Here is a 27,053-nt window from a genome sequence, read left to right on the forward strand (position 1 = left end):
TAAAATATTATTAAGAACTGACTGATCCTCATCAGAGTATGAGGTCTTTGTCTAGCATCATCAGAAAATGGGAAATCCTAATTAATTTTGAGATCTTTAAGCACAATACTTCTTGTATTCAGTCAAGTACCAATCATATCACCAGTAAATTATTTTCTACTTTATATTCAAATGATTGAAACGTATATCAATGGTTGACTTCAAGTATATATTGTTTAGAAAGAAATTCCCCGTCATAGCCAGTTTTGTAGGTTTTACTTCTTCAGGAGTTGACGCTACACTCTTAGGTGTTTAAGGGGTAGCGGGATAATGGCTTCATGCCTTATAATTCAATAGATTAACATTTGTGTTAAAGTTCTGGGGATCCAGAGGATAAAAGTGTCTCAGTAACAGCTTAGTATTTTAACTTGCTGAATCACAGTGGATTCTAGCAACATTTCCATGAATGAAGAATACAGTTATACTTTGACATAATCACTGCCTTTATTCTGATTGCTTTCTGATCACTTAAAGGCACCAGCACATAAACACACATTGCATTAGACCAAACACAGATGACATTACAAGGACTTCATTGCTAATGCCTTCATAGCTGGACCAATTCAAACTACACGAGCAGCAAGCTTGAAGTCTTAAAATGAGTACACAAGAGGCATTTCCACATAATTTCTAATTATTAAAGTTAAAATATACTTCTAGAATCATGTTATATGTTCTGATAGCTCACTGGCATAAACAACGAGGCAAAGGTCGCAAGGACAAAAGCAAACATCTCCTGCAATCAACAGCTTGCAGTAAAAAATGTTAAGTGGGAAAAATCACGAGAATTGAACCAGATCCTAGGCTGCTTCATTTTAACATACAAGACCAGTATTCACACAGAGGCTAACCTCAATACTTTTAAATGCTGAAAGACTTTCAGTAATCACTATAATCCAACACACAAAAAGTCTAAATGTAAAGGGTTTTCTCTAAAAATGTATCCCCATGCTCCTACAATCAGAGCAAGAGTTCATTGCAAGAAAAAAAGTCTTAGTCTACTACAATAACATGAAAATAAAGTTTCCCAGCATCTGTTATGACTTGTATTACAACTCTCAGATTCCCAAATGTAGTTGTACTGATGAACAAGTTAAAAAAATAGTATGTCTTCTTGTAAAATCATATTTTTAGTGTTTTAGTCCTTCAATAACAATGAATTCTCCTTGTCTAATGTATATACAGTTCCTGTACATTCAAAATATGTTTTCCATCTGGCTTTCCAAAGAATTAGTTCCAACCTTGTCTGTTAAAATGACAATTCTTTTTATTCATATTGTACAGTACAGTAGCACACCTAAGAAGCGCTCACAATTTCTAAACTGGAAATATCCAGCAGGATTCACCCAACAATGATAAAGATGCCTGTGTGTTAACAATCTCCTCCAAGCAATTTGGGAACTCTACACTCAGCCTCTTGAGAGTTACAGGAAAAGGTCTAACAAGCACCCAAACTAATAATTTGTTTTGTCTTTACTGTATCTCAGGTCATCTGGAAAATTATTATATTCTTGTTAAGAACCTGCTTCCCAAGGGCACTCATTCAGATTTGGAACATCCCAAATAATTGAGCAAGACATAAAATACCCAAAATTGATATTGCCATTATCTCTAGATTTGCAGATTACTAAGCAGATATGTAACTCATAGGTAATACACAATAAAAGGAAGAATCATTGCAAAGTACGCAATAAATTGAAGGCTTCAGTTAAACATAAGAATCATCTCATAAGACTAAATACTTACCCTAAGCCATTTTAGATTCCAAAAATAATTAACACATGAAATACCATCTCTTGATGCACTATTATTACGGTCTACACAGCACAGTTTAGAGCAACAGTTACATTCATCAAAGAAATTTCATCCTCAGCTAACATGCCGCTAACTCTCACCAAGTCAGCACACGTATGCTAGCCGGCATACTCTGTCCCACTGCTCAGAAAGTGGTGTTTGTCAGCTTGATATTAACTCAGAGTTCCATAATGAGAAAGTTTATTAAAACATCCTGAAGAATAAAGGCCCTTTCTGATAAATATTTTTCCTTAGCATCTTTCATTGGTTGTGATTAGTCCTAAAAACTTTTCTGTATGTCCTCCTCACCTCCTAGAGTAGTTTTCGTCACAGGAAGGATCTACTTTGTCCAACTATTTCTCTTGTGACAAGGGACAAGGAAATGAAATAAGAGAGTCTGACCCTACAAAATCAGATCCTTAAAAAACAATACCAATAGCTCGCATCCATTTTTGCAGCATGGGGACCTAAAAACATAAACTTTTTCCCATCAGGCAAGCATAAAAAAAAGCCAAAATTGCAAATGTGAATATAAATAAAAAGTACTATACAAGTATGAGGAAGTTAGCAAGAAATTAAAGCATATTTATCAAGGCCTCTAAAAATAAAGTTGTAATAGCTCCTTTTTAAGGAAATCAGGCAAAGAAAGATAATATCTTGCATCCCTTACCGAAGCATAACTATCTCCATATAATTTTTGCTACATTTACCCTCTGCCTGATGAGTGACAAATCTGGCTACGGGCTGAAAAGGTGCATCGGAGCACCTGAAAAAGGAAACCTCCTTTTTCTTCCAATATTGCAAGCTTTTCGGCTTTCCAGTGAACTAAATTTTCAAGTGCACGCACACGCAATGCCTTTCAGCTGACTTGACAATTATTTTTGCATCGGAAAGGTGTTCCATTAGAATTTGGAAAACAGTTTGCCTGACAGATTTACTCTTTAAGAAAAACACCCTGCTAAGCACGTACCACAATGTTTCACAATGATTTTAAACTCACGTGCGCTTGGGTTTACTCGTACCAGACAGCTCTGACACCAAAAATGGTCCCTATTCTTCCCCTCGGCCGTCCCCAGGTCACAGGGAACACCGGATAAGCACCGACAGTCCACTTGAGTGCAAGAGAAGATGCACTTCGCAAGAGGCTTAAGGCGGAGAGGAGAGAGGGCAGCTAACGGAAAGGGCATGCTGTGGTCTCCGGGCCTCGCCGATATTCTGCTTTATGCCAAGCCGAAGTCCGGGACGTGGGAGGAACGCAGAAGCTCGCAGCCTGCCTTTATCTCTGTCCTTCCCAGACGCTCAATTAGCAACCTCCGAGCTGCACCGGCTCGTCCTCACCAAGTATCACCCACCCAGAGGCGAGGCGAGGCAAGGCTGCAGCCCGCGGGGGCCCCAGCACCCTGCCCCGCGGGCCGCCGGGGGGGTCCCGGCAGGGCGGCGGGGCTCCGCGCCCTCTGCCCCGGCGCCCCCCAGCCCCGGCGGCCCCTCGGCAGGGGCAGACCCCGGGGGGGTCGGGGAGCCCTCCCGCCCCCGCCAGCTCCCACCGCAGCGCGGCAACGGATACGGACGCGCGCCCTCACACGCGTGTACGGGCAGATCCGCGCCCGCTGCCCGCACCGCGCCGCGGCGCCCCGGGAGGGGCCGGCCCCGCACCTACCCTTTGAGCGCGTCGTGCCCGCCGCCGCCCTGCCCTCGCCTCTTGGCCCGGCTGGCCCGGCTCTCCTTGGCGCTCGCCCCCTCGGCGTGCCCGGCGGCGGCGGCAGCGCCCGCCTGGGACGCCCACAGCACGGCAACTCCCAGGGCGATCCCCAGCAGCCGCCCCCGCCACATCGCGTCCCCCGAGCCCCCGGGCTGCGAGCGGCCGCCGCCTCCTCTCCGCCGCCGAAGTCCGCCGGTCCCCGCCGCCCTGTCTCCGACCAGGCTCTCCAAGGCGAGCTGCGAGGGGAGAAGAAGGGAGGAAGGGGGAGGTCAGGGACCGAGAAAAAGCGGGCGCGGCCGCCCCGCGCCCCCCGCCGCCGTCGGCCCCCGGCCAGCCCGGCGCTCGCCCGCCCGCGGGAGGCGGCGGCCGCGGGGGATGGCGAGGGGCTGCCCGGACTCTACCTTCCCTCCAACAGCATCCGCGGGGGCTCCCGCTCCCGCGCCCGCCGCGGGCAGCCCGCGGCCGCCGCCACCGCTCCCGGAGCCGCGCCGGGGCTGGAAGCGTCTCCCGGGCGCGAACCCTCCCCGGCTCCCGGAGCCGGGCACCGCGGCGGCTGGAGCGCGGTGCCCGGCCGGGGCGCGCCGCGGGCAGGGAGCCCCGCGCCCAGCCCGCCCGCCCCGGGAGAAGCCCGCTGCGAGGGGCGCGCACCCGCTGGAGCCGCCGCCGCCGCCGGCTGCCGTTCCCGCTGCTGTTCCAGATGCGGCCGCTGCACCCACCGCTGCTCCAGCTGCGGCTCCAGCTGCCCCCTCCCTCCTCCTCCTCCTTTTTCCCCTCCTCTCTCCCCCCCCTCCTCTTCAAGTATCGCCCGCGCAACACTTTCTCGCGAGAGAGAGGTGAATAAAAATGTCCCCCCACCCGCGAACCGCCACCCCGGGGGCTCCGGGGGCGCTCGGCGCTGCCCGGGCGGCTACCGCGGCGGGAGGCCGCTGGCCAGCCCCGCGGCGGGTCACCTGCGGCAAGCGGCCGGCGGGGCTGGGGGATGCTCTGCCCCGGAGGCTCCCCGGGAGCCGCAGGCAGGCTGCGGTCCTGCCCGGCAGGACGGGGCTCTGCCGCCTCCCTCGGCTGCGGGGGAAGCCGCGGCCAGGCAGCGCTGCCTGCTCAGGTTACCCCGCCGGTCCCGGCTTGCAGGGAGGCAGAAGCGTTAGCGTCTGGGCTAGTCTTAATGCTGAGCCGCAGAGTAAGTGTGTAACGCAGGACCGGGGGGGAGCTGGAGAAAGTGGACGCCTATGTCTCCGTCTAAAAATACATACATAAGTCCTAGAGGTGCAGCATTTTGCATCGGTGGAATAGCTTAAGAAAAACCGTAATAGTATCTGTTTCCCTTATAAGGACAAACAGCAACGATGTTGGCTTTACCTTAGAGGCTGCTGCAGAATGAAAAATGCCCTTTCTAGCAACTAGCATGGCACAGACACCGGCGCCCCGAGCTCTTCTCTACCCACTCCTAAATCTCTACAGCCAGCTCCAGAACAAATGCATGCCTCGTCCTTATCAAGGAAAGGAAAAAAAGCCCCGCAGTTTTTGTTTATGCTTTTGGGTTGATTTAGAAATCCTGAAGAGCAAACCACCACCCCCGCCCCGTGAAAGGCAGAAAGTTTTTCGGGGTGGGGGAAGGACAGTTAACAGTCAGAGTTCAAGCCCAGATTACATACTCCAGTCAAGTAGCTCTGTACTGGGATTATCCCATTTCAACATCCACAGAAAATACAAAACCAATAAAAAAGCAAACCTATTAGACTGAAGGTAAATTATATTTATGCATTCTGCTGCTCCTCACTTATAAATATTTTGGCAGAAATGTTGGATTTCCCAATTTGCAGGTATTTTCATTTGTTGCTAGTTTCAGGCAGGTACTGGTGGTGAATGGTTCGGTGGGATTGAACTGATGCTGCAGAAGCTCAGCTGCACCATTTTATAAGCAAGCAGCTGACCACCCACCCACAGCAGCTGCCGAACCACCCTGCCCGAAGAAAAATGCAGGGTGTTTCGTGTACCGTTAATACAGGATTAAGAAAAAAGGAAATACCATGCAAGATTTCCTAGTACCAATCTCTGTTTACAGCTGAAATGTAACGGTGCCACAAAATATGATACATGCTATTTGAAACATATAGTTTGAATCAGTTGATAGTAGTTTTCATATTAGGTATATAAATATGCATTATCCTTCTGAATGTACATAGAAGTATTTAAACTAGTACAGGAGATGCTGTGTTTGTGTGTGCTCACCACAATAACAGCATTCTAATCATTTTGGCTGATTTTTATCATCAAGAAAAGTGGTGGATTCTGCAAATTACAAAACAGTCGTTTGATTTTGACCATTCCAATGTCACTGTTTAACATTTTAACGTGAAAACTTTCAGGCACTTAATACACAGGTAAAATGTAGATGTGCAGCAAAATATGATGAGATATCGGCACAAGAAAGAAGTAATAGGATTCAGAGTATGGCTCTTCAGTGTGTCTGAACAAGGCCCAAGACAGTAGCAACCCAAACCTTATACCACTATTTTATAACTTGTACAAAATGAATCAAGGGAATTAACTTTAATTCTGCATGCAGAGTATTACTGATTTGCAGTTTGCACCGTAGAAGTAGAAATTAGGGGTTTTGATAAATGCTAAATGTTCATTTTCCTGCTACAATCCAGATGGATAAATAGGAATTTGATTTTTCAAAGTTTTTCTTGTTTGTCTGCTACAGAAGCAGACAAAGATAAGATTTCTTTTTTATGCCTATGCTTGTTGAAGAGACAATATAGTATTGTGTAAAGGATTTTGTATTTCTTTTGCAGTGGCAAATTAAAATTTGCTCAAAAAAGAAAAAGAGACCAGGATAAAGATGGTAGTAACTGTCCCTGCTATTAAGAAATCCAGGGCATGCAGTACATTGATATACAACTCTCTTCCTTCACTCTCATCTATGTGTACAGCAAAATCTAAACATTTATTTAGTGAATACAGAAGGTAAATATGTTTAAACCAAACCACTGCAAAAAAATGTTGTCAGATATTTACCAATTATGTTTATAATGCGAAGATAGAATTTACCAGTAAACAAAAGAGAGTTGTGAAAGGAATTCTGGGTTACTATTTACTCAAACATTCTTTCAGTTTCAACATTTTCTGTTTCAACAGCTTTAATTTTCTGGATGAGCTACCAGAAAAATATCTAGTCTGTGTCACAGGTTAATGGGATGATTTTCTTGTATCTTCTAGGACATTTTATGATGTATTATTTGGTATTTTGCATGGTTGCAGAAATGTGGATTACACTATATGAAGTAATGTTACATGATATGTGGGCTGTCCATTAATTAATCTAGTGAAATGTGTAGCATATCATCAACTCCTGGTGTGTCATTTTAAAGAATATGCTTATATATTATAAGTACTTAAATTGTTGACAACTTTGAAATAGTGCCCACCTGGGCTCTCAAACCACTAGAAAAAGGCAGCGTCACAAGCAAAAGACTTAAACCAACTTCTGCTCTCTGCTGCTGAACAGAGCTACTAATAAGGGTCACCCACACACTCTCCCACAGCCACTTGAGCCTTTGCAAACATTTGGACTCTGAAGAACATCTAGACAAACAGATTCCCATATGGCCTCCAAAACACTTGTCATCCACTCAGAAGTTTCACTCAAGAAAAAAAAAAAACGAAGAAGCAATTCTAATGATCCAGTTGATCACCGTCTCCCATGATAAAAAAAAAAAAAAAGATGAACTCTTAGATTAACCGAGGTCCAGAAGCTCAGTGATATTTTAGCTTCCTTGGTCAAACCCTGGAATCAAACCCAGAAATAAAAGCCACCAAGGACAAGGCATATAACATCATTGCTACATGCATAGCGGAATTTGCCATAACATGTAAACAACTATTTTTCCACAATGCTGATTCTTCCAGATGATTTTAAGGATCTTATAGCTGTATCTTGGAGGACATAGATGGCATGGATTGTGGTGGCAGGGCCCAAAATCAGGGGAGGATAATTATAGGTAGACTGATTATATCAGGGAATGATAGAGAAGACACAGACTACCTTTTGCAGTTAGGTATCAGCTTGGAAGCAATGATCCTAAATATTTATATAACTACACACACACACATGCTTTAAATCAAATCCAGTACGTCCCTCTAGTAAGACATGCTCCTAGCTAGGCATGCCTTAGTGCACCTCCCTGTGCTTATCAACATCATATACATAAATCATTTTATACAGTGGCTAAATTATTAAAATTTCACTGATTGTCAGAGAAATACCTGTTTGTCCTGCTATTCGATTTTCATTAAAACATTGAACTGAAGTTTTCAGCACTGACTACCTTGGTGTTCAGCAGCAGTGATGCGAAGTACTGGTCTCCCTCCTTCCTGGCCTTTACCAAGCCAGTCCTCTTCACCTTACACAAACGTTCCTTCCTCTCCTCCTGTAGGGTGCTTATCAGAATTTTCATATTTTAGACAAATTGTTTTGAACTGTTGCAAACAAAAAAAATCTTACCATTGGAAGTACTGTGATAGAGTTGGGACTTCATTTCATTTAGGTTTTTTTATTTCAATTTATATGAACTTCTGCAATAATGGTATTTTTTGATCTGTAAATTTACTCCAACCCAAGTGAGCAAAAATAAGTATGTCCATCTTACATATTTCTTTATTAAGAAAGCATTGATTATGCCAATGAAAACAAATAGTGTGGGAAAGTTTTGGTGTGTGTATTTTTTTAAGTACATTACAAGCACAAATAGTAATTACATCCAGACAACCAATTAACTGGTTTAAATCTTAAAAAAAAAAAAAAAAAAAAAAGATAACTCAAAATAAAACAAACTATCACCCATTTTTCTTAATGCTGTTTGGTCAGACAAGCTGTGATTGCTAGCTATGAAATCCATTTGGGGGAGAAATTTCACTTAAGACTTTTACTTCATTTTTACAAATGGTTTTATTTGTAGTTTTCATCTGTCAGCTGAGTTTGAAATGATGGAGGAGGAAATCCAACGTACATTAGCATAGAATTCCATAATTTGTGATACTGGGCAAAGTGTTGAGGTAATATTTCTGTAATATTATAAGAATTAAAAGAAGGTCTACTCTTGGCTCAGACATAAGGGGCCTATGTGCTTCTGGGGAAATTCCAGTATTTTATCTCAGTTGTATCCTAGATGACCATAAACCTATTACATTTTATACAGAGTCAGAACATGTCTCTCCTATTTATGCCTGTATGGAACAGAATTTATGTTGTTTTAAACAAAACAATTCCTTTAATTTACAAGAACAAGGCAAATTTTGATATCACCCCACCAAAAATTGTTGGGTCAAACAATAATTGGGTTTGTCCTTACTGAGATCTGAATGAAACAGATGTTCTTATTCCTCTAAAACATCTGGATTCTTCAGTATCAACGACAAAGAAAGCACGAGGAAACTCAAGAGATGCCCTAATTCAGACACCCCCTTCTCAGCACTATTTTTAGGAAAGTTCTGTACCACATTCAGAGCCATTTTCTTTTCTAAAACTAGGTCTCATTTTAAATCAATCCTTACCTAGTGAGAGTGAAACTGTTGTACTGCATCTCCATTTACTAAAGACATATGAGATTACATTAACAGAGTTATTCATGGGGGTCCTAAAGAAAAGATAACTGAACCAGAAGAAATCCTATGACTTCTGTCCTCCAAGAAGGGGAAGCACAACCTATTTTTCTAAGACTAGTGTTGAATAGAAATACAACTAAAATACAGTGGAATGGGTATTTTTTTTTTTTAAATCCTAGTTAATACAATGCATACATTGACATGTTTAGTTCTATGTGTATAGCTAGAAAACCTAAAAATGAACAATAGCAATTGTTTCTCTGATTTAAAAAGAAAAATTTTAATCCAGCCTTAGTGCAAGAAAAGGAAATATATATACTGCTACTTTCTGTCAGCTATAACCCTGTCAAATTTAATGGGAACTCTGCCAGAGTAACAGTTGCAAGCAGTTTGCTCAATCTTACATTTGTCCCAGCTGACCCCTTAAATCCCACCTGTAAGCTCAGAAGCAAAGTGAAACAAATTTCGTGGCTTAGCATGAAATGCCAACTGCTGGGTGAATTTTCAGGCTAAGACATTGAGCAAAACGGATATAGCTTTTTATTAGAATTAATACATTCCAAGTGGGTGGAAATCAGTAACTAGGAGCCTCTTCTTGTAGCTCTCATTTATGCAGAACTCCCTACTGACTCGAACAAAGACAGCTGAATCAGGCCCTACATTCCTTCAAACATTGTGTCAGCAAGGGATTGGGTGTCTCTGCCTCTGTTTTCCATCCCAGTGTTCCTCTAGCTATGAGACGTCTTGGTTGATAGGGAGTTGCCCCATGATGCAGTTGAAATAATAAAATAGGTAATAAGAGACCAGGGATTAGACTCTGAACCCACCACATTCCATTTGCAAGGCCCTTCCTTTGAGAAATAAGACTATGAGAGCATTGCATATGGCTCTCATAGAATCAATCATGAATTTAGACTGGGAGGGACTTGTGGAGGTCATTTAGTCCAGTCCCCTGCTCAGAGCAGGACCAACTTAAGAGTAGGCTGCTCAGGCCCTGTCCAGCTGAGTTCTGAATATCTCCAAGGATGGACACTCCACTTTTCTGGAGTAACCTACTCCATTGTTTTACAGCCCTCATTGTGATTAATCTTTCTTAACACTTACTAGTAATTTCCCTTGTTAGAATTTGTGCCTGTGCCTCTCATCCTACCACTGCTCACCACCCAGAAGAGTCAGGCTCTCTCTCCTCTATACCCCAAAGACAGCAGTAAGACCCTCCTTAACCTTTGCTTCTTAAGTCTGAATGAACTCCCTCCTCAGGGAGCGTTGCTTTAGCCCCTAACCATCCTGCCAGGCTCACTCCAGCTGTGAATGTTTTTTGGGTTTAGGGGTGGGGGTTTTTTAGTTTTGTTTTTTTGTTGTTGTTGGTTTCCGGGTTGGTTTTTTTTTGTACCAGGATGCCCAGAGCTGGATACAGTACTGCAGATGCAGTTTCTCAAGTACCAAAGGAGGGGCAGAATGGTTTCTCTCCACCACCTGGTTATGCTCCTGCTAATACAGCCCCATATGCAGCTGGCCACCTTCACTGCAAGGGCGCACTGCTGACTCACCTCTGATAGTGATGAGTCTCCAGCCAGTGAATAGCTCAGTACAGCTCTCATCTGCACTTTCCTTTATTCAGTAACTTTCCAAAGGCTGACTTCATTTCCTCAGGTTTTCTAGATACCAGTAAATTAAGTGAGACAATCTCATCTAGAGTCTGTGATTTCTTAGCGGGTATAAAATAATTTGGGGATTACACACACACACACACACACCCGCCGTCTGTTGAAAGTATTAAAATTTACTTACTGAGAATCACTGGGGACTTGTTTTATCAGGTTCATAAGTTTCAGCAGCCAGTCTTTATTGCCACAAAATGCCCATCAGATGCAAGGTCTTTTATACACCACACTGGATAGAACATGATCCATTTAATAATGTATGCATCTTCAATATACTGCATCTTGCACTTCCAGTGTCATTACTTGGGTATATTCAGCCCACAGAAGTCAACAGGAAACTTCCTATTAACTTTAAGATTATTTTGTTTCATTATTAGCCCCTTCTCATTTATGTATTGGCTCAACTTGCAGCATACATACAGAAAGCTCTGTATGTTTTGGTTTTGGGGTTTTTTTTAAACCCTTTTTTTCTTCTCTACAAGGAGAATTAAGATGTAGGGATAACTTAAAATTTATTACTTAGAACACTTGAAATGTGAGTAACTTTTACCAGTGTTTCTAGTACAAATTATTCAGATTACAATTTAAATGGGGGAAGCAATTCTAACATTAAAAAAAAAAAAATCTTTAAAGCTTTAAAAAAAAAATACTGCCTTTAAAACATCCCTAATGGTTTCCAAATTATCAACACCAGATCCACCCAAAATTGCTATTACTGTGATGAATGGGGTGGGGTTCAGAAGAGATTGATCTGCTACATTTCTGTTTTAAAGGGATAGGTTTTGACACTTTACAAATTTTAAATAAAAATGTTGAAAACTGTTTTTAGCTTTGTGAACTCCTTTCAATACCAAAAAAAAAATACCACATAACTTCAGACGAATAAGAACAGAGGTCGAACAGGCACACAGTCAGCAGAGGAAATGTTATCTGACACCCATAAGAGAGAGCCAAGGAAAAATACTCATGGGCAGGAGATGCTTGGGAAAAAGGACATCTATATCTATCTATCTATAGATATATGGATATATAGTAAGGCTGACTTTTCCCACTCCTGTTGGTCAGTGAAAGGAAGGAAGTCTAATTTTATGGATGAAACAGTGGGTGATGTAAATAAGGAGATGCTGCCTTTTCAAGATAAGGAAATCTTTCAGAGGCTCCAGTCTGGACACATTTTATGATAAACTATTGGGAAAACAGAGTTTCTCTGCACTGCAATGAGCTGGAGAAACTTCCTTTGGCACTACAAGCCTAGTCCAAACTCCGAGATAATTTCTTTTCCCTCCGCTTATTTCAGTGGACTTCAGAGCATGCCCTGACTTCAGTGTGGTGAACGCTATTCCATCAGTTAAGCTAAGCTAGAGTTGTGAAGTTTCTGAAAACAGCGTATTACATGGATTCCGATGCATTATGGAGAACTGGAAACAATTCCTTCCATACAATTGGCTACAAAGTCTTTCCTCCTTTTCAAAATGCAATCCTCTGCATTCTTTGGTCATACACAAGGCTCTTTACCTACCTGTCTGAGTTTTTTGTCACAAACAGTAAAACAGCAACAAGTCTGTGCAGTCTTGCTGACTAAATATTCAGAGTCCCGCACAGTGAAAATACAAAAAGAAATCTTGGCAGTGTTGTCTAAAACAAGAAATTAATGCTTTTTGAATTTACTCCAACTTGTAAAAAATAAGTCTTTAGAATTCACATATGTATCATGCTCTAATACACATGTTCAACAGTGACAAATTCAGAGCTAAATGCGTTCTAAAAACAACTGCGCCATTATATCAGTTCAGTGGATCACCGATATGCATGTGCTGACAATGGTCATTCCCCATGGAATCCTGGAAAAAGTTGCTTTTTCTAGGGCATCTCAGCATTTGAAATCTTATTAGCCTTTTTTGTGGTTTTTTTTTGTTTGGTTTCTGCCTCTCTCTCCCCCCTCCAGTGGTATCATAAACTGCATTTTAAGGGTAAGTTGACTTAAGCAACCCTGGTAGCTACTTACCCTGCTTTGACAGTTTTTTTTTCCACATGCTGTCCTTCCTCTTCACATGGTCAAAAACTGTATAATACCACTTGCAAGGAAAAAAAAAAAAAAAGGAAAAAGGAAAATTAAATATTTTTAAGAAAATGTTATCATTTATGCCACTGACTAAACCCCATAATATGGAAAAGGTTAGCCCTGTGCTTAATCAAGTCCCATCCTGGAGAAGAGAACTCTTCTAACACATTTGGAACTAAATTCTGTGTTCTGTTAACTGTGATTGAAGGACCAGAGTAGAAAAAATCTGAGGAACTTCTTCCACTCATGCAGAACGCAGGTGGGATTTAGCCCAGGAAGACACTGGGAAGTACAACAGTGTGTTAATCTGCAAATCCCAGCTATAAACCTATCTGAGTCTGCACCGTTCAGCCCCACTCCCGAACTATCAGCAGACAGCCTTGTTTCAAGAAAACGCTGTCTGACAGCTGCCAGGTGTAGAAGTTGCTGTTCTTCAGATGATCAGCAAAATATGTTCCACAGTTGCCAGCACTTCTGCAAGAAAGCATTCAGCAGACAGTGTGGTGATTTAATTTATATGTTGTTCGTATTCCAGAAGCTCTCAGAAACCCCAAGTGAGATTGTGGCCCTATTGCACTATACTAACAGCACAGAAAGAAAGCTCCAGACAGCTAGCCGTTGCCATTTGACACCAGGTCTAGGCAAACTGTAGCAGTGGCGGAAAGACACTCTGACAGCAAGGGAGAAACATCTGAACAGTAGTCCATCTCTAGGATGACTTCAGAACTTCATTTACCACAACTACATCTTAGAGCTTTTGGATATGACCACTTGCAAAGTCGTTTTTAAGACCTTGTCAATGGTCTCATTCTTCTGAAACTACAAAAAGGGATGAGAATAATTATAAGGGGGAGAGAGGTGTCCCACTATTAGGGATTTTAGCAAATATATCTTATCAGTCATATCATTGCTTCTGGTAGTAACAACAGTGAGTTTCCTAACAGATATGAAGACCTGACATCTAGCAATGTTTTAAAATACCACGCCACATACAGCAATCCACAGGAACTGCTTGACATGATCATAGATTTCTTCCTCCTCTTTCACTGTTGCTACTGTGAGCTGAAGTAATGGCAGCAGATTTTTCCTCACAAGTGTTTCCTCCCCATCCTCCCTGCTCTCCCCATCTAAACTTAAGAACAGCTCAATACGTACTTCAAGGATAAGAAGTATGCTGACCTAACAGGCAGAAGCTGTAGGAATAAGGCAGAAGCTGTCGGGGGCTGGACAACGGCTTATGGTCCAACCAGCCTCAGCCATTCCATGATTCTGTGAATCTGGTAGGAACTCATTCACTACATCTAAGTGGGCCCGACAAAGTAAAAGGAACCAGCCTTGCCTCACATGTACCTGACAGGTCTGTTCTTAGCCCAGATGAAACCTTACTGAACTATTACAGAGATCTGTGAAGGTGACTGAGCACTGGAACAGGTTGTGCCGTAGAAGTTGTGGAGTCTCCGTCCTTGGAGATATTGAAAACTCTGGGCAACTGCCTCTAGGTGGCCCTGCTTGTGCAGGGGAGGTTGGAGCAGATGACCTCCAGAGCTCCTTGCCAACCCCAACCACTCTGTGATTCTGGGCTCTGACAAGTAGGGTTACAGGGCTGATGAGCTTCATATTGGGATAGATTCAGTCGCTTCCTCTCTGATACTTCTACTGGGACACAGTGCTTCAATAGATTTTCTCTGTTTCTGAGACACAGAATCATCGAGTCTGGATCCATTCTGGCCAAGTGCCCTGTTCTCCTAAGGACAAGAACCCAGAAGTCCTACTTTGACTCATGTATTAAGCTGCAGAGCTCTTAAATAACCACGTCTGCTTCTTGGAGGGAAGGTACTGGAGCATATGCATTCCTGAAATAGCAAGGTTATGGGACTACTATACAGATTTGATGCAGAGAGCTAACAAACTGAACCTGCAGAGAAGAATAACAGCAATACCACCAAAGGAGGCAGGGAAACTTGTTTCAACTATCAAGCCCCAGTGCCCACACTGCAGTGCTGGAGTGGCAGAGCTGGGACGGGCCCACCTGCAGAATTGCCAGGTGTCAGGCCAGATGCCCCAAGCGGCAGCGGATCCTTCCCTACCCATGCGCTCCCAAAGGCAGGGCCTGCCCGCTCATTTGAGTAAAGAAACTTCTGCATCAGCTGCCTGCTTGTGTGCTTTTTACAGCTGTACAGATAATTTTATTTCAACATTACATCTCTTACCTGCTTCCTACACGTGTACATGTGAATGATTTTGATTTAGTTTGACTGTTGACACTGCTGTTCAAGAGAAGAGTTAAGAACAAGTTAAATTCCCTGGCTGATGAATGGGTCACAACTTCCCACAGGGACTGCTCAGACATCCGCAATGATAAATAGAGTCAAAGCCTCTACTGGCTCAGCTCATGTTTATTAGAACTATCTGCTAATGACCTAAAGGGAAAAATCTTGAGAAACGTAGGAAATAGTTTCCCCAGCTATTGGTTATTATAATATGCATCGCTGACACAGGCAAATAATCTCTTGTAAGAGCACTGCAGGAAGACAGGAGTTACGTTTTATGAAGGAATTTACTTTTCACATTTGGTTTTCTTCCAGCTTGGAAGGAAACTGAGATACTTAAGTTTTCCACAAAAGAAAATCATGCAGAAAAAGGGCCGGGTTTGGATCTTCTAAACTGTTTCATTTCAATTTTTTAGAGTTGCAAAAGTTTACAAACGAAGACTCATTTTAAAACAAAAGGTTCCACTCAAATAGTGCTAAAATGTATTGATTCTTGGAACATTTCCATTTTTCTTCCATAACTAAATATGAAGACAAACACAATTTTGTGAAGTATTTTAAGGGAACTGTATTTTCAAATGGAAAATTGTTAACATTTTCTTTATTGACTCTATACCCCTCTTATTCCCCTTTCTTTTCTTCCAAATATTAGTCCAAGGCATTCTAGAAGAAAATGGAAAAGTTACAAATGGGTAGTTTGAAAAGAGCAGCTAGCTTCTGAAATGTGAATCCTCTATCTACATTTTTCTTAATATACTCTCTCTGAGCAGAAAAAGGAGACAAGCATCTTACGAGGTACCCTATGTTCTCCAAGGACACTGTTATTAGCAAGTCATTTCAAAACCTTTAAAATACAGACTCCAGGAAGCAAAGAAAAATTTAGCCAAGAACTTACCCATTAACTATTGCTAAATTAAGCCTGTGCTGCACACCTGTATAGTGTTGATTACAACATCAGTAACTTGAGCAAAGAACCAGGGGATTACTGGAAAAGTAGAAGTTTCCATTCTGATCCTGTAGGTTTTCATCTGTTTTCCAGCTAGTGGAAGCCACATCCTACACAAAATGGCCAACTGGCAAGCTTAAAGGAGGAACCCAGTCATTCAACAGTCTCCATATGTCCCACAAGTTGCACAGGCCCAAACAGCGTTAGACACGCACCAAAACTGGCATGTCCCACAGAACAAACATATAGCAGCACTACAGATGTGACTGGGTTCTGCTGATGTTTCTACAGCCTTGGCTGCAGTTTGAGGCACTGTGACATTGACACTAACACCCCTTGTGAACAGGTTTGAGGGCACAGAAAATAAATGTTTAGTATAGAGCTTTAAGATTTTTCTCTATGTACTGATTTTAAAGCTGTGGCTGCAGTCTGGCCTTTAATTAAAGTCAACATCCAAAGAACAGTTTTGTTTAGAGAGTTACATTGGCAAGAATCCCAGTCACTGAACTGGTTTCTCTATAGTAAGAGAAGATGAGCAGAAGGAAGGAGAAGTTACCAGTAGACTTTTGGTTTTTACAGAATATTAACACCATCCTTAAATCTATTGTGATGAAAAGTGTTATATAAAGTACGTATGGTATAAGACCACTAGAGGGGAGTAAAGTAACTTAAAAGTGAATGTTTCCTCTACTTGGTTTTGCTGTACAAATTGCGTTTGCACATGTTAATTAACAGCTATAGTAAAACCAGAGTATTAAAGAATTGCATTTGCTTAACATTCTAAGCAAAGTTGATTAGATAATTACAGTATTTCTGTACCATTGTCCCCTCTCACTAGGCTGCAGGCTGACAGGGAACATTCGTCATCTGGATGAAGCCAGAACACCAGGGATGGCATTCAGCCAGAACATTTGGCAATAGACATGAATTTCTTTACTTGTATTCAGATTTACAAAGAAGTAATGCTACATGATGGAAACAGACTCATTTTATCAAGTGTGAAAAAGGCACTGGGCTTAAAAGCTTGCTTGGTAGGTAAGCATGTACAAGAGGCAGGAAAACCAGAACCTTGGTTCTCACATAGATCACAGTCCAAGTCTACACAACAGTGAAATATTTACCCAAGCAACAAGAACAGAGAGAGAAGCATGATTAATTTGGAAGTGTGAAGTACTCTGCATCAGAATGCTGGGTGAAATCTCACTGCAGCTGCAAGTAATGTGCTCCTGTATCACTGCCAGGTTACCATCGTCTCCATTGTAACCCATCTACACTGTGGGAGACAAGACTGTGCAGTGAATCTGCACAAAAGAGCAAACGTTTAAAATAAATTTCAATGGGAAATCTTAGCAACTCCCACAGAACAAAGGGAAACATGAGAACAGAGTTCCAACAGCAGAAGAATGGCTTTGACAGCAAATTTTAAGGATGAATGACTGAAATATATATATGTGACTGTGTATCTCAATACCTTGGGGAAGTATACCCAGCTTGACATTTTATGGGAAAAGGGACACTATACAGTAGTAAGCAGATCTCCAAACTTCAGTGGAAAGTACCAACTACAAAGTAAAATAAGAGGTAAGGGGGTAACAAGATACAAAATTCCAAAGGTGTTAAGGAAAGCCTGGGAATGCAAGCGAGCAGAGGAAACGGCCTCAAGCTGCACCAGGGGAAGTTTAGGTTGGATATTAGAAAAAACTTCTTCACCGAAAGGGTGGTCAGGCACTGGCACAGGCTGCCCAGGGAAGTGGTTGAGTCTCCATCCCTGGAGGTATTTAAAAGAAGGGCAGACGTGGTGCTTGAGGACATGGTTTAGTGGTGGACTTATTCCACGTCCTTGGTACATTGGAGGAGCAGTAATGAGCTTAAACTGCAGCAAAAGAGTTCAGGTAAAACACAAAGGGAATGGGGAGGCAGCCTTCCAGCAGTAAGGATAATACCGGAAAGGATTTGTCTGGGCAGTTATAAAGTCTCTGTTAATGGAGATCTTTCAGAACACATCAGACAAACATCCACTAGGACCAACATCAGCACAGGTGATTGTACCTTGCAGCAGGAAAATGGACGGCAAGACCTTTTTAGAAGGGTAAAGGAGGAGAAGACCTGTGATATTATGTAAATTGTAATTCATTAGTATCACGTAATATGACGAATCGGATAAGACAAGAAAAAATGGTATATCTCACTCTGGAGAAGAAATACATAAAGATGAATCGATTTACCACCAGCAAAGGCTGAACAAGAGGATGGGGGGAGCCATACACACCTCTTAAAACAACATTAAGCTCAAACAACAACAACAACAAAGTCCATGCAAAGCCAAAGGGAAAGAGAGTCCAAGATTAAAACTTGGGGGGGGGAAGAGGCTAAGTGCAAAGCCAGAGAAAAGAAAACTGACCAATATAAAGACAAAAGGAATTAAAACAAAAGTACAAGGGGATAAACCAGACTAGAAAAGAAGACAAATCAAAGAAGTGTAAAGGCACAGTAAAGCCGTCAAGTAGAAAGAAAACGTAATTTAGTGGTTAAAGTACAAGCCTAGGATTTGCAAGACCTGGTTTTAATTCCCCGTTCAAGCTTCCTAACTTTTTGAACAAGCTTCCTAACCTCTCATGGCCTCAGTAACTCACATGACTATTCTTGTGCACAGCACCTTGCTGCGATAGGAGACAAGGTTTCAGATGTGCATATATGTCTACCAAAAATAAAGAATGTGGGAATTTAAATCTAGTTTATGCAAGACCTATTCTTAATTTTTTTCATTAATAGCTGCAGGTGGTGTTCATTCCAGCTGAAAGAGGCCACCGAAGAAACAAGCTAAAACACTAGAATCTGAGACCAATAATTAGTGTATTAATTACTCAAAACATGCATGAGTTAGACAAATCCTGTGCATTCCTGTTCTGTACATCACATATAAGCATCTCATGCACAATTAACTATATAAAAAAGATGTTTAAGATGTACACAAAATGTAAATTTTAATTACCATTTAAACATAGTATTAAAAAGCCATCTTGAAAACAGCTTCTATCGTATTGATATTTTACCATAAAATAGAGTGACGCATTTTTACAAAGAGGTTGTTCTAAGCAGGAATGTACAGACATACTATACCTGCAAGATAAATCATCTAAAGAAAATATAAAGAACACAAATACAGCAAGGAAAAGAGTACCACTGCATTCTGCTACTTTGAGGCTGGGGCTGGGGTGTGGTTAAAAAAAGTTTAAGCTAAGTAGTGCCAAACTGCAACATCACTAGAATAAAACTAGGTCCGGCTCCTATAGCATAAATGCAGTATTCAAACAAGGAATCACCTGAACCAAAAAGACATAACAGGAGGTAATGAATTCTTGAATAAAACAGGTAAGTTCTTTCAGCAGTATAACCTAGTGGGTGAAAATACATGGCAAACTTATTTTAAGAGATTCCTTTAGTGGCTCTGTTACAATCTTGGCTCAACTATACAAGTCCAACCACATGTATTACAACACTACATCCCCCTTTCCGACTGGTGTCAGCTGTCCAGTTTCAGGCGTTGCCACCCCCTATGCTAGCCTGCTATTGCTTCATTCTTTCCTACTGACATTGGAAGGAGGGAAGGAGGGCTGAGGAATGCTTTTGACTAGGAGTTGTTGATTCTTAGGCTAAATATCTCCTTGTTCCTCAAACTTTACTCACCAGGGAATGATTGTTGCTGTTTGGGTATGGATCTTCCCTCCAGGCCTCTGCAGTTGATTCTCATTAAGGAAAACTGAAAATCCGCTCAGCAGCTCCGGAGCTCTCTGGAGTTGTCAGTGCAACAAGAGACACAATAAACATCAGATGCGCAAGGATTTAACTGAATCTCTACCTACATCCATGTTCTCACATGCATTGCAATTTTGGTCACTGAAGTCGCCCAATACTGTGATGTGACGTATGACTGAAACAGCAACCAAATGTAGTTGGGCACCTAATGTCCACATTTAAATATTCTCCCTTTTACTAGCTGGGATTGGAAAGATTTTTTCCCCCCCTTCCCTCTCTTGCCCCATCTGCATAACATCTTCCTGCTCCATAAGAGAACCTTTTCTCAGGGCAGGCTACGGAGCCTGCTGAAGAAAACTCCCCTGGTTTCCTCACTGGAGCTGGGATCTGCTGCACCCTCGGCTTTCTCCAGAGCAGTCAGTAATGCGGAAGGTCCCTTCTCATCAATGTGGGATCCCAGCTTCTAAATTAAATACGTAAGAATCATCAGCTGTTCAAAGCTTTAGCAGGATTAGGATCATTAAGTACTTCATTCTGCACTGAAACCAGTGAGCTTTCAAACACAAGAACTTTTTTAAAAGCTACACAGAAAGGACAGTGAGAGTTGTGCATACAAACATTGAACAAGGCAACAGAAACAAAATAAAATGCACTGTAAAAAGTTACATTTTAGGAGAATTTTAAAAGCAGTTTGCACATTGGCACCGAGCGTGGCGTTCTGGGGAGCAACTACAGAGAAGCTCTTGAACCCACCTCAGATGAAGGATTACTCGGAAAAGTATATTTGGTCCACACCAGTGAGATGATGGGCCCTCAGCTGCTCTGTCTGAGGGGTCAGGGATGTCCTACAGGACAGCTGCATGCTTACTTTCACAGATGCAGCCTTTCTTCATCTGGGGAAAGTTTCTGGACTAGCCCAAGAATGAGTTAATCTGATATATTGGTTTAAACACTTGTACAAGTACCTCCCATGTGGGAATAAATATGCTGCTGCTTTACCTTGTGCAATTGGGGAAAATGTTTAAGCTAACAAAAAAAAAAAAAAAAAAGCCACTCATCATTGAAGAAAAAACTTCCGCATAGGGCTTAGAGGACAATTAGTAAAAACTTTCCCTGCAGACAAGGCCACAGCTATTTCCTCAGCTAAGAGCTCGGAATTTGGCCCTTGAACTTGACCGCTGCCCATGTTTGTTTAGGCACAAGCGGTCTCTCGTGGCCTCAGTTTGCTCCCACGGACGATGACAAACTCCACCTTCACTAAAGAGGAAGTGGGGTTGGATTTATGAGCAACATTAAAGGCCACCAAGAAATTCAGAAGTCTCTCATTAGATCGCCCAAGAGTCTCAAGTCACAAACCAGTCCTGCGTACCAAGAGCTGTAATGCATTCTGCCTTGCCAGTTGGCCTGAAATAGAAACAGGCAGGACGTTTTTGTAAAGGAAGTTAAACACATTTTTCTTCAGAAGATTTCTGTTGAATCTGGTACTATTTTCCTCCTAAAACCGAAAAGATTCTGACTAGACTGTGCTGTTCGACTCTGAAAGACCAAATGAGCATCCTTACAGCAGTTAATTGTTACACATGAAAGGCATATACATCACCGTTGAGAGAATATTCAATCTTTTTTCTTCTTCTAATGTCACGGAATAATAGCAAGCAAAACCTTTTTGTTTACATCTTCCATATTGCTGTTGATGTGTATTGCTGGCCCGTAACCATACTATTAATTGCAACAAGTATGACTTAATCACACCCTGTGTAAGCCAGCAGCAGAATGCCTCTTCTCCTCACAGTATCACTAGAAATGAAATGCCATCCCAAGGAAAGCAAAAAGCCTAGGAAAAAAGATACGTTTCGTAATTCTCTTCAAAACATGAGCAGGCCTTTAAAATGGAAGCTTTCTAAGCATCAGGAGGAACATTACTACATCTTCAGTTTACATTGATAACCTATGCTGATTAAGGACCACATGCAAAATGTAGTTATTCTAATTTATACCTTTCGTCTGCCCAGTACGAGCTATTTTTTTTGCTGTACAAAAGGGAAGAATACTTGAAATGCAATTTGTTATAATAATTTAATGAAAAAAATGCAAGTGTGTTTGCTTTTATTATGGGGACGCACACAGAGGCTTACAGGGGGTCCTTAAAAATGAAAAAGTCAATTAAAATACCTACTTCAAACAAATCCTAGAACATCTCTTATTGACCTCCGAAGGAATTTTCATAACCATTTAAAAAGAAGATGATCACAAGTTACAGTAGCTTTGGTTTAGATAAACACTGCACTGCAAGCTAAACTTAATACAAAAATAGATTCCATTTAATAAATTTGTATATAATACACTATAAACAATTATGAAAGTGTTATTACAAAGGTAAACAAAAGTCTGCATTAATATTTCAAGTAACTTCACAGAATTTCTTCATGTAACATTCAAACTGTGTAACGTTGATCATGAAATGGACACAGTAGAACAGGTTTTCCCCAATCCTCGCACTTTTATTTAAATATCAAGTTATCTTTTTTCCTTCACATGAGGAATTACTGGTATCAGTTCAAGTTCGAAAGTGAGCTATCAAAACCACTATCTTGCTGAAGAGACTGGGGATCCCACAGCATTTTTTTCCAAGCACTTCTTGCAGCATTTTCCAACATTTGAATCTGGCGATACATTGAGTTGTGTGACAGCAGAATTTGATTTGTCAGAGTTGAGGAATGAAGTATGCTCTGGTTTTGTTATCAGGTGGCCTCGACTGTAAACTTTAGTGCTGCTTTTTGAGCTGAGAACCTTGCCATTGCCATTAGAAATGTCTCTCCAAGAAGTAACATTTTCATCTGCAGGGGAAAATGACCTGATGTGAGCAAACTCTTCACAGTATGCAGCCTGTGCTTGCACATTAGTAGTGGCTTTTTGTTCAGGGTACAAGAGAGACATATCACTACAATCCAGATGCAGGCTTCCATTCACAGAACTCCATTCACTGCATCTTCCTTCACCCCTTTCTGGAGTTTCTTGGAAATCAAATTCCCGAGTTCTTTTAGATTTAGTTTTCCATTTTCCAGATGACTGGCTACATTTATCCTCTTTCAAGACCATTCTTTCATTCTTGCTCTTAAGCGTATGATGAGTTGGCCCAGAGATGTTATGGCCATTTGTAAAGCTGGGTGCATGCGTCTCTTCTAATGTTACTTGAAAAGCAGATGGAAGGGCATTCTGATGTGTTGTATTACTAGCTGCACACAAGAGTCTTTTGTCTGCATTTACGATGGGGCCATACTTTTCTCTTCTTCCATCTTCATTTGAAGAAAATTCTGACAGAGCATCTCTTGAACCACCTTCCACATTTTTAGAATTATTCCTGTTCTGAATATTTGAAGTCACTGTTTCATGAAGCATATGTTGAGTTTCAGTCTGCATTGCATCAAACTGATGTCTCAAGTCACGTGGTACATGTTTCTGAACAACTTTATCATTGGCTTTTTGGGTAATGCTTTCGCCACATGATTTGCTTTCCATATGGTTTGACCTAGTCTGAAGCATGCAATCTCTTTTTGAGTACTCAGCTCCAGGTGGTAGATCAGAATTTAATAGCAGAGCTAGGAGAGGAGGGAAGGAAATTAATTGAAGAAAATGTTAATGCTGGAAGAAAAACTACGTTCTTTGGTTTGGTCGGGTTTGGGTTTTTTTTTTTGTTGTTGTTGTTGTTTTATAAAGAATTGTTAAGCATTGTCAAAACAAGCAGCTTATATTTTCCATTAGCAAGCTTATAAATAAACAGTACTTCACTTTCCATCTGCATTTTCACTACCACATGCATTAAACCAATATGATCAAGAAGAGAACAACTATAGAATCCAACATACCTGAGTGGGTAGATTTGCTTTGAGGAATGTGTCGAAGAGGCGTTTCAAGTCCTTTAGCCATTGTAGCAAGCTTACTGGCAGCATTCATTATTTTCTTTTCAGCTCTGCCAAGAATTGCAGAACATGAAAAAAAAAATAAAAAAAATTGAAGTTTAAGGGTAATTCCTTTTCAACTCTGCATTTTAATTCAAGGTAACGTTAGTGAGAGTCAAAGAATACTGAAAAGACAGTATGCCAGACTGCTCAGCAGTGACCCCATGCCACTCAGAACAGACTGACAAGACTTCAGGTCAGACATTGTTTGCTCCAAGGTGGACAAACATCAGACTATCGTCTACGCACCTCTTTCAAAACCAACAGTAATTTCCAAACATACTTGAACTTACCCTTCATGTTTCCCATTATCAGTAAGAAGTTGTTGAAGGCATGTCAAATAGTATTTGCGCATTTTCCGTGCTGTTTCTTGGCGCTCTCTTAAAACCTCCGCTTTAATCATTTCAGTGGCTCGCTCCTTACTTTCACGGATATAACAAAGCATATCACCTACAAACACACTTCATTAGTACAGGTTTTCCCCCAGAGGGGGGGAAAAGCCAACACCACAAGCTGGGATTGTCTAGCAGGCCTGGAGCAAGTCAGGCTGGATTTACCTGCCAACATTCCACCCAAATCCTTGTGCCAAGTGTTGCCTACTGGATAAATGCCACTGAAGACCAGAGCAGGTTGATATGAAGTACCTGACAGGAATTCAGTTGTCCAATTCTGCATCTTGAGCAGCAACAGAAAACACTAGGCACAGGGACTGGGAAGGAATCTTGGCTGGTAAAATGTGGGTCTAGGAAATCTTCAATGGCAGTGCAGCTGGCGTCTGGGGACGTGCTGCACTCAGGTAAGACCTGGCGCTACACTTAACCCTCTCTCCTCAGCCAGAAGGTTGCTGATTAAGCCATAAGGCAGGATACAGCACAAGAGAAAAGCAGATTCTCCCTCAGGACAACTTGCAGGGTCGGTGGATTGTTTGCTGGAGAAGCAAGATCAGTTCTCAAAATACACTTTACCACTTTAAAAGACATAATACAGTGCAACAAAGCAAGGATGGTGTAACAAGGCTTCACCCATCGCAATTAATCTTGTCTAAGATTATGGTGACAATTCCATTTCTCACATTCACTCTAGCAAGAAGGAAAAATTTACTTCTCATGCGATTTGGCTGTCAGATTCCTGTGCAAGTTGGCTGAAGGAGGAGGAAGTGACAAAGTAAATTATTTTGATCTCCTAACTTTTTAGCTAAGAGTTTAGTACTTACACTTAATCTTGCTCACAGCTTTAATGTACTGAGCACGCATTTCTTCCAGCCCTTTCACAGTGTCACAGGATGTACAAGGTTTTGAGACGCCTCCCTTTGACAGTGACCTGAAATGCACATAAGTCACACTGCACAAGAAAAGCAGCTTATCTCTTACAAAAAAACCCAATCAGCTTGTTTAAATTTTTTAAATACCTTGGTGGTGTTCCCAGGTCTTTCAATTTAGTCTTCATCTCAGAGTTTTCTGCAATTAGAGCTTCTAGAACCTTCTCATTTTCTATTAAAAAAAACAAAAAACCAAAACGAACGATAATTCACTGCATTTCTCTAAATTTGAGTTCAATAGGAGTTATTACATAAACTGCTGTGTCTGGTATAAGAGCTCAATGTCACAAAGCATCGTCAGCTAATATACAGCTGTTGCAGTAACAAGAACATAGGAATCAATCACAATACACTTCAACGAAGCCTGAATATAAAAGTCATCTCATACAGTAATTAAATAAGCTTAAAGCCTTCATATGCCATTACTAACACTATGCTGGAGGCAAAACTTCAGAGATACCAGGTGTACATGTAGAGGAAGGACGGGGGGGAACTAAAAACAACCCCCGAGGATTGTTTTGACAAACACTGGAAAAGAATTATTAATTTGTGGGTTATCAATTGTGCCTTCTTTGGGATGGAAAGATAAAAGACAAAACTTAGTTGTTGTGGTTTGGTTTTGGTTTTTTTTGTTTGTTTGTTTGTTTGGGTTTTTGTTTGTTTGTTTGTTTGTTTTTCCTTTTTTTAATAACCAAAAGCCAGTATTACAGAGAAAGGCTGGACTTCCATGATGAACTCCACTCAACGCTACTAAGAAGCATACAAATATTATAACAAGCCACAACAGAGAATGAGAAGACAGTGGAGCTCAAAAAGCCCAAAGCGTAGGACTTCAAGCTGATACTGAAGACTGTTGATCATGGCATACAGACAGTCCACCTGTGGGTCATCTCCTGAAAGTTAAAGAACCTTAAAACCTATTTATTAGCTATGTAATCTAATCTAAGCAAATGATTATTTTAAAAAGAAGGTACAGGTATTTACCATAACTTGAAGAACTGATGGATAAACTTGGATAGACCCATAAAAATCAACAGCTGATTACTAGCTTTCCTATTTTAGGAAAGAAAACCAACATGAATTGAACACCTACACTCAATGCTGGAGATACCTCCACTGCACTCAGCCACAGAAGTTCTCACATGGCCTAAGGAAAACAAAGACTGTCACCACACAATGGAGGGCATGTCTTATTAAAGACAAGTCTTCCTTCTGGAAGAATCAAGGCTTTCATGGGTAGAATATGAGGACCTGAGCCCAGGGAAAGACACAGGCAAGTTTGGCTTTTTTCCTTCTCTAGGATGGTGCGCAGAAAAGCAAAAAAGGAAGCAGCCATGCTGGAATACAGAGAGAAGCAATTCATGGCCTTCAGAGATCCTCATTTGTGGTCCAAATCTCATTTTGAACAGTTGAGAGCTGTATCTGTGATGACCTTGGTGACAACAGTAGCCTCTGTTTTCATTAACAGACCTCCTATTATCCTTCAATCTGTCCTCCAGTCCCCAAGGAAGTTTACAGGCTATATGGCTGTCAACAAAAGAGCACAGAAATAACATTATGCAAATCTGTGCGACTTACTTACCCACCTGGCCTTGCTCACACATCTGCAAGCTGGCAAAAACCTTTCCCTTACAAACATACAGCATTTTACTCGTCCTCACTGAGCACAAAGTTTATTAGAGCAGGCAACTGAGACTTTTCATAAAAAAAAAAAAAAGGGGGGGGGGGGGGAAGGGGGGGAAGCCTGCCCCACACAACACACAGAGGTCACAGCCTTTGGCAAGTAGTCACTTGGTACAACCTACTACCTCACATCTGCTGTCTCCAAGCTGACCATTTGCCAAACCTGCTTTCACTGAGGCATGCCCAAACAAATCTAGAGAGTTACTGACCCTCATGATGCAGTTTGAGACCTCTCCTGAACAAGGACCTTCAGCAA

The 27,053-nt window shown here is 41.6% G+C and overlaps 2 protein-coding genes across 4 annotated transcripts in view; both read right to left on the bottom strand.

Annotated features, from left to right (window-relative positions):
- FBN1 (fibrillin 1) overlaps positions 1–3,663 on the bottom strand; it is a gene marked incomplete at its 5' end in the record, with an annotated part of 157,900 nt that extends 154,237 nt beyond the window's left edge. For both annotated transcript variants that reach the window (XM_082322558.1, XM_082322557.1), the window contains one exon: positions 3,491–3,663. In XM_082322558.1, the coding sequence (XP_082178684.1) occupies positions 3,491–3,663 (173 nt within the window). The remainder of the gene's footprint in view (positions 1–3,490) is intronic.
- Positions 3,664–22,361: 18,698 nt separating this feature from the next.
- Positions 22,362–27,053, bottom strand: part of CEP152 (centrosomal protein 152) — a 28,469-nt gene continuing 23,777 nt past the window's right edge. For both annotated transcript variants that reach the window (XM_082322567.1, XM_082322568.1), the window contains 5 exons: positions 25,205–25,286; positions 25,010–25,116; positions 24,090–24,246; positions 23,704–23,807; positions 22,362–23,436 (listed from right to left, as the gene is read on the bottom strand). In XM_082322567.1, the coding sequence (XP_082178693.1) occupies positions 22,424–23,436; positions 23,704–23,807; positions 24,090–24,246; positions 25,010–25,116; positions 25,205–25,286 (1,463 nt within the window). In that variant the 3' untranslated portion in view covers positions 22,362–22,423. The remainder of the gene's footprint in view (positions 23,437–23,703; positions 23,808–24,089; positions 24,247–25,009; positions 25,117–25,204; positions 25,287–27,053) is intronic.

The sequence above is a fragment of the Platalea leucorodia genome, assembly GCF_965183815.1.
Source record: "Platalea leucorodia genome assembly, chromosome: 9".
Classification (NCBI taxonomy): domain Eukaryota; kingdom Metazoa; phylum Chordata; class Aves; order Pelecaniformes; family Threskiornithidae; genus Platalea; species Platalea leucorodia.